The sequence below is a fragment of the Myotis brandtii genome, unplaced genomic scaffold (assembly GCF_000412655.1).
Source record: "Myotis brandtii unplaced genomic scaffold, ASM41265v1 scaffold40, whole genome shotgun sequence".
Lineage (NCBI taxonomy): Eukaryota > Metazoa > Chordata > Mammalia > Chiroptera > Vespertilionidae > Myotis > Myotis brandtii.
The window spans coordinates 2526469-2535274 of NW_005365372.1; the positions used below are offsets into that span (position 1 = coordinate 2526469).

General features: G+C 36.5%; 1 protein-coding gene across 1 annotated transcript in view; it reads right to left on the reverse strand.

The window, feature by feature from the left end:
• SH3BGRL (SH3 domain binding glutamate-rich protein like) overlaps window positions 1-6027 on the reverse strand; it is a 74085-nt gene extending 68058 nt beyond the window's left edge. The window contains exon 1 of the mRNA XM_005873238.2: window positions 5757-6027. Within this exon, the coding sequence (XP_005873300.1) occupies window positions 5757-5801 (45 nt within the window). The 5' untranslated portion in view covers window positions 5802-6027. The remainder of the gene's footprint in view (window positions 1-5756) is intronic.
• Window positions 6028-8806: the final 2779 nt, after the last annotated feature.

Here is an 8806-nt window from a genome sequence, read left to right on the forward strand (position 1 = left end):
AGTTTGAGGACCCCTGGTCTATAGCCACGCAAAGACAATTTTCAGGGAGAGAAATTAATACATAATAGTTCAATATGTAGCACAAATGTTACTTTAAAATGTGCCTTTGGTTAGGTGGCTCAGTTGCTTGGAGCATTGTTCCATACACCAAAAGGTTCAATTCCCAGTCGGGGCACATTGCAGGTTTGATCCCGTCAGGGCACATACAAAAGGCAACTGATCAATGTTTCTCTCTCACATGGATGTTTTTCTCTCTCTATCTTCCCCCCTTCCTCTCTCCCTAAAATCAACAAAAACATATCCTCCCGTGAGGAAAATAAATAAATAAACATGAGATAAATAAATAAATGTACATGAGAATGGCATTACTAACCTCCCTACCTCCCCCACTCTCATGCAGATTATGGATACAGACACATTTGCTTGGTTGTTAGGTAGGCATCCTCCAGCCTTTTTCTTTATTTTCAGAAATCATCCCATCTTAAATGGCAATTATAGATTCCTAATCATATTACAAGATTTTAATGTACTATTGACGTATCTCTGTTCAATACCTATACACTAAGTGGATGTGTAAACAACACAGTATTTAGGAGTGGGTTCTTATGCCAGTTCTGCCATTTGCAGCTCTTTGATCTTAAGCAATGTACCTTATGTTTCTTGGTCTTAGAGATACCCCCTCTGATTACATGACATGGATCTAATAATAGCACTTAACTCACAATGTTATTTTAGGAATAAAATTAATTGAGATAATTATGTAAAGCACAAGGCACAATACCTGACATATATGATGATTAAATAAATATTAGTCTTTACTATCACAAGAGTCAAATCTTGATTAATCATGTTAATGAAAGGGTAATGAAACATAAAAAAAATCTAGCGGCACTGACTCTGAATAGTTTTAAATATACAACCTTTGAAATTGTCATTATATTTTAAAACTCTTTTTTAAATTTTGCCTCAATTCTGGCAATCTACAGCACTTTGAAACAACTAATAAAACCAAAATGTGAGAAAGTGGGCTAGAAAATAATTCCTTTGCTTGGAATTCTTAACTACTGGCCAAATGTAAAAAGTCAGCTTTTCCTCTCATATTACTAAAAACCATGAGCTTAAATCAGTTTTCCCTTCTCTCTTAATGTACAGTTGTTTAATCTTGGTCTGGATTGAGAAGTAATTAAGTGTCATGTTTAAAAGGCCTCCTGGTGGACTGCAAAATAGATCTGAAAGAAAACAGATGGTCAGATAGTCACCAACAGATTCTCAATCTGTTTATCTTTATCAGTAAGTAATGAAATATAACATTCACCAATTATAATTCAGTTAAAACAGAAAATATTCCTGTAAAAGATATATGTTTGATTGCACAGTATATATTTTAGAAAATAATTTAAAGATTAACTACAGAGAATTTGAACATTTGACCCGATTGTGTGTGGGGCTTGAATTTATTTTATTTTTTGAGGCTAACCCAGGGGAAGGACTGACTTTGAAGGACTGACTTTAAGGTTTATTGATCAAAACCCTTCCTCAATAGTGTAACTAGTCTTTGAGCTAGGGATAAATGCATTTTATTCTTCATATTCTTCTCTCTTACCAGATTATGAATCTTTTACTAAATTCCATAATATATTCTTCCCTACAACTATTTGACTTTTAAGTATCTTTTTTAAAAATATATATGTTTTTATTGATTTTAGAGAGAGAAGAAGGAAGAGGGAGAGAGAGAGAAACATCAATGGTAAGAGAGAATCATCAATCAGCTGCCTCCTACACGACCCTACTGGGGATGCAGCCTGCAACCAGGGTATGTGCCCTGACTGGGAATTGAACCAGGAACCTCTTGGTTCATGGGTTGATGCTCAACCACTGTGCCACACTGGCTGGGCTTAAGTACCTTTTCAAATACTCAAGAATCATCACCATTGATAACTGTGTTTTCCAAGCCATTATTCCAAATATTCCATCATTGCTGTGAAATTTAGGAAGTCAGTCATCAAACAGAGGGCACCCAGCTGAAGGCACTGATCTTGAGTTCCTACATTTGCCATGTAAAAACTGCCCAGTTTCCACTGTTAAAGACATCCAAAATGCATGTCCAGTCATCTGATGAACAGTTTCTGATTTTGCTCCTTTAAGTAGTTTATAAATACCTTTAAAAAGAATTCAATCAAACCTTGGAAGCTATGCAAAGACCACTGCATACATCAAATCAATGTTTGATTTATAAATACAGAGACAGAGAGGCAACAAAGTTGTCACCTAAGATGCAATTAATTGAGAATTATATAGATGAAGAACTGTGGCTTATTGTTCTATGTCCTTATCTGAATGAAGAAAATACTGTGACTAGTGACTCATGCACTGGCTATCATGAGTGTTCATTTTACTCACTTGTTTTTATAACATGTACACTGAATACTGCCATACAGACAATGTATGCATATTTCATTTGCTATATGGACAACCAAGTAGTTTATGCTTTAGCAGTCATAAAAGAAATCATTTTACAAAAGTTATTCCATAAATAAAACTCACAGAAATCATCTATCTACCACAACTTTAAAATTTCTACATAAATCATACCTAGAATGCATAGAGGCCACAAAATGGAGATCATTATAGATCTAAGGGAAAGAAGTATAGAAGGAAAACTCCTAAACCAGTTTAAACCAACCTATTATCACTCTAGTAATTCCAACCAAAGGCCAATGTTGATTTTTGTTAAAAGCTATTGAAATTTAGTAAGCTATATAAGCTCTGTGCTTACTATTGCTTTTCTATTAAAAGTAAATTTATGGGCTAAGAAAATCATACTGTACATTACTGTTATAGTGAATCAAGATATGCATGAACAGTTCTGAACATGCAGAAATCACTTCCTATAGACTGACAGTTTGGGAGTTGCATTCCTTCTAAATGGTTTCCATAAAACAGAATAGTATTAAGACCTGAATTGCATACCTTGACCTATAAAAAATCAGTTCCAAATGTGCATATGTCTTCCCAATCTCCCTGATCTTGAATGAATAGTCATTTATTCCACTTACTGGCATTCACCTTTAAACATACTATCCCTCCTTCACACTAGCCCCCTTTTTTTCCTATTCCCCTGTATGTATATGCCCAGGCAATTGTTCCACTTAGAAGACTGACTCCTTTCCATACCTCTCACCTTATGTTAACATTTATCTCCTTATTCCTCCTAGCTGTCAAGCATCAATGGGAAGATATATATCTTGTTGTTTAAACACATTACTTGGGTTCAGACAACTTGTATGTGATTCAAGCTCTGTGATTTACTAGTTATGTGACCTTGAGAAACCTGTTTAACCTCTCTGAACCTGTATTTCCTTATCTTAAAAATAGAGATAATCATAGTGTCTAATTCATAGGACTATAGTTGTCAAGAAAAAATGAGATAGTATCTGACACACTTTAAGTGTTTCTAGCATTATTATAGTCACTATCAAGAAATCCATTGCAAAAACCAACATACTTGCTTTCATTTCTAAACTTGAAAAGCAAGTGTTACTCTTCCATATTGGGACAGAATTGAGTACTAGTTTGAAAACTTATTAAAAAAATCAGGCTATGAGGTAGGCTTTGAGGTAAAGGGCAACTTGAAAAAAAGAAAGAATGTTAATAGATCCTATGCTGCCTGATAAAACATCTAATATTTGTTATTTTTATGACAACAATTAGTAGGAGTCAGAAAACCGTCAGAGATTACCAATACAAAACCAATAGCTATATTTTAAATGTTCTTCAGAGAACTACACTTAGTCACTTAATAGGAATACCTTTGTGCAATTGTTGGGTTCCCATTATGATGTTTGCTGCAAATTTTCTAAATTGTATCTTAAAACAACATTGCATCAGTCTTTGAGGAAAACCCTTAGTATTGTAAACTGAAGTGTCCCCATTTATTGTATAAAGGATCTCTTCCTGAAGTACACTCAATTTATACTGTTTTAGTATTATTTGAAAGTGCTGTAAGATTATAATAAAACGAGGATTTATTTTGGTAATATGCAGTAGAACATTGGTAACAGGTGCATCAGAAGTATTGCTGCAACAACAGACAAATCTCTAATTATCCATAAGAAAACAAAATTGAAACAAAACACAAGAGCATAAATATTTACTTGCATAGTCTTCAACAATGGAGGCTAAAAATGGACATAATAGGAGAGAGCAGTCATTTTTCAGGCTCTTAGAAATTTATCTAAACAAAGAGAGAGGTACAATTGCTCTTACATGAACAGAAATTCTGAAAGGAGTTCCTTCTTGACTCTGCTTCCAAGGAAGAATAAATAGCAATATTGAAACTGCTTTATCACCCAAAGTGAAACTAATTTCTTGATCTGTTCAATCTAAGTAAAGGTTTAACTAAAGGTATTAAGCTGGTCTTTAAAATTTTACAATCATTGCATTGTACTTGAGACTCTGAACGACTCACATATTACTTTGAAATATAAAAATTAATATACATGGAAAATAATAAGGCAAGAAGCTCATAAGGTTCAAAGGCAATATAAAACATTTTCTTTTGTTCACCCTAACTTTGCTGAAAAAATGTAAGGTTAGGTATTCTATTTCAAAACTGTCTAAGCAACCCACACATGGTGGCCAAAAAGACAAAGTTAAAGATTCAATCAAGGTTCTTGTAATTTCACACAACCTTCAGTTCTACTCCAAAATCTCTTTGGTGGTAAATAAACAAACCAAAAACATGGGAAAGCTGGTGTTCTGAAGCTCAGAAGAGGGAGGGGGTTCCTACATCCTGCATCTGAACCCACACATCTGCTCTGTTGGCTTTTCTCTTGAGTTGTAAACACTTTCACTTATCATGGATATACACTAAGCGTTCACCCTTTTGCTACCCATAGCTACTGAAAATTGTTTATCCTTTTGCTACCCACAGCTGTTGAAAATTATTATAAATTAAGAGCATGTGAATGGGGGGGGGTTGTCCTATCATTTGAAGAAACAGCAACTTTAATCTTCCACTGCATAAGAAGCTACTCCTTAGTTCCCTTTCAATTTTTCAATGCATTTGAAGCAGTTAGGAACTGTTAGAAGTAAAATCTTTTGAAAGAAAAGAAAAAAAAAGTCAAAATAAGGGACAATATGGGAGGGGAAAAAACAAATCCCTCATCCTTAATTTTTTTTTAAACCCACAACTTTGTTTCCTTGTTCCCAACTTCCCCTCTCATTCTGCCTAGTTCTAACAATCTTTAGACTTAAGTTAAACACCCTCTCCTATATACTAGCAAAATAACTCTCTGAAAATAAACACAATGCCTCAGTGGGCCTTCACTCAGTCATTAGCAGTTAGAGCATGATTTACATCCTTTACAGATGTGCACTTCTGCCCTGTACCTCAGTAACTAGAGCACATATGTCAAATGTCCCACTTTTGAAACTCACCAGTATGTGATTTTTTCCATGACTTCACCTAACCTTAAAGACTCTCTAGCACCAACTCTCATCTACTAAAACTCGGAAGCTTTCTTTTTCCTTCAAAGAAGAAACGTGGCCCTAACGTCACTTCACAAGGCAAACAAAGCTAAATTCCATGAAAAATGAAATCGATGCAACAAAGGGAAGAAAGGAAAAAAGGAGGGGGTGGGGTGGGAATGTCTTTCGAAAGAGAAGCTGCCAGAATTTCTGCAATTTAATGATTCTCCGCAGCAGAAGACTGCTGTGTAGAAAAACAAAAAAGGTGGGCTCCCCACCCTTCTTACCGCCGTAGAGCCTGAGGAAGATGCAATATACACACGGATCACCATCCTGGGAACAGTGGTTGAGGTTGTTTGGGTCCTGCAAATGGCTTGAGAGCAGCTGCAGCAACGGCTGGAATTGAGCTAGGGGCCGAGCAGAGGTTGGAAGAGAAGGGTGGGGGAATGGGGAAGGCTGATCTCGCCAGAACCCCGCCTCCTCCCTTGGCTGCTCTCACTGCGCTGGGAACTCTGTAGTCCCTGCCCCAAATCCCGGAAGGCACAGACTTGTTTGCATCATTTCTTTTTTTTTTTTTTTTTAAATAGGGAATCTCGAATAGCACCGCGAGATCTCTTGAAACATTACTTTTTGACGATTGCCGCCCCGAGAAGAGGAATAGAAGAAACAGAAAAAAAAAAGGAGCTTTTAATTAAATTAAACTAGAATGAAGGACCTTTTCCCGTGGAGACTAAAAGTTCTGCATATAACTTTCTGCTCAGAAACGTATGCAAATAAGAAGACAGATATTCCTTGAAAGAGGAAGCTGTATGTTGAATCCAGACGCTAGTAAGAAAGCCCAGGCTTTCAGAACCTTGTACATTTTAAGACTCCTATTAATTATGTACTGATTGTTCTGATGTTGGATGACAGCAGGAATTGGGCACTGAAGGACTGAGCGATGCCACAGAAGGTTTTAAAAAGTTTCAGGTTTCCCTAAGCCCAGAAAAGGCAGGATTGGGTTTCTTTGTGAGCTTTGCTTTTTGTTAAGATAGGGGATCCTTCTTCTGTGAGAATACTCAGGAAGACTGATTGACTGGCAAACTCAAGAATGGAGAAAGAAATTGAAAACCAATAAAAATTGAAAGTGCGGTGTTAGAAAGTAAATGAGTTTTTGTTTTGTTTTGTATTGTTTGCTTAATAACTGACTGAGGAAAGGGTGTTTGGATCCCATGTTGTAGGAGATGTTGAAATGGAAAGCAGAAAAAGAGAGCAAAAGGCTATTTATAGCTCTAGGGAAATTAGCAAACAAAAATGTCCAGAGAGGGACCATATACCTCAGACTGTAATTTCAAATTTCCAAATTATGTCAAATGAACAGAATTAAGGAACTTGCAAATTGAGTGGATAGAGGGAGTCAGTCACCTGTGTCCTACTTCCTTACTTTTCCTTTTCAGTTTGTTTCCCTCTATATTCAAGTGGTTTTATCACCGTTCAATAATTGTAGTAGCTTCCTAACTCTTCCCTGTTCACAGGTTTTCCCTTTTCCAATGTATGTGATCTATAGAACAACCTTGAGAGGTGGATATTATTACATCAGTTTTACAGAAGAAACAGAGACTCAAGAAAATAAGTAATTTCCCCCAAAGTCATATAGCTACTAAATTCCAGAGTCAGGACTAGAACTCAAGTCTAACCAACTCCAAAGGCCACCCTCTTAACCATAATTGTAATATACTGCCTGGAACAGGGAAAGTACTCAATAATTGTTAAGTTTTTTTCCCCCTAAAACATCACTTTTATATGGCACTAAAGACAATGTAATCTGAAATACATACTTAACATAGTTCTCCATTAATTATCAATCCAAACCTACATTATGTTTCTAAGGAGCTCCTACCATAATCTGGCCCTACACTATTCATACAATCTTCATTGCTTTCATAAATTAACTTCCCTGTATAATCATTGTTGACTCCCCACTGCAATCACAGTACTTACTCATTTTCATGTCTTTCTTTGTCCTATCCCTTTATTCATCTTCCCCACATCCTCATACTCTTGCCCCCCTCATCTGTCCAACTCTTTTTATTTTTTTTATTGATTAAGGCATGACATGTGTCCTTATCCCCCAATAGTCCCCCCACCCCCCTACTCATGCTATCACCCCTCTGATGTTTGTGTCCATTGGTTAGGCTTATATGCATACATACAAGTCCTATGGTTGATCTCTCCCCCTTACCCCCACCCTCCCTTACTTTCCCTCTGAGGTTTGACTGTCTGATCGATGCTTCTCTGTCTCTGGAATTCTTACCATTTGCAACAGCATGGATGGAACTGGAGAGCATCATGCTACGTGAAATAAGCCAGTCAGAGAAATATAAATATCACATGATCTCACTCATTCATGGAATATAATGAACAACATAAAGTGATGAACAAAAACAGATCCATCTGTCCAACTCTTGCCCTGTGTAGTGAGAGAGGTCAATGGTGGAAAAGGGGATATATGTAATACTTTCAACAATAAATATTTTTTAAACTTAAAAATAGAGCTGCCTTTTGACCAAATGATCTGACCTCTGGGAATATATACTAAGAATCCTGAAACACCATCCAGCATTACATTAGAAAGATCATACACCATGACCAAGTGGGATTTATTCTGGGGATGTAAGGATGGTACAATATCCACAAATCAATAAAAGTAATACATCACATAAACAAATTGAGAGACAAAAATTACAAAATCATATCAATTGATTCACAAAAAGCTTTTGACAAAATCCAACACCCTTTCTTGATAAAAACTCTCAACAAAGTGGGAATAGAGGGATCACACCTCAACATAATAAAAGCCTTATATGACAAACCTACACCCAACATCCTAATCAATAGGCAAAGACTAAAATTTCCCCTAAGAACAGGAAGAAGACAGGGATGCCCACTTTCACCACTCTTATTCAACATAGTACTGGAAGTACTAGCCATAGTAATCAGACAAGAAAAAGAAATAAAAGGCATCCAAATAGGAAAAGAAGTAAAACTGACATCATTCGCAGATGGCATGATATTATATATAGAAAACCCTCAAGACTCCAACAAAACACTACTAGACTTTATAAAGGAATTCAGCAATGTAGCAGGATACAAAATTAACACCCAGAAATCTATGGCCTTTTTATACCCCAATAATGAACTCACAGAAAGAGAAACTAAAAAAATAACCCCAGCCCCAGTTGATTTGGCTCAGTGGATAGAGCATAGGCCTGTGGACTGAAGGGTCGTAGGTTCAATCCTTATCAAGGGCACATGCCTGGGTTGTGGGCTCAATCCCCAGTGGGGGGGGGGGGGCTGC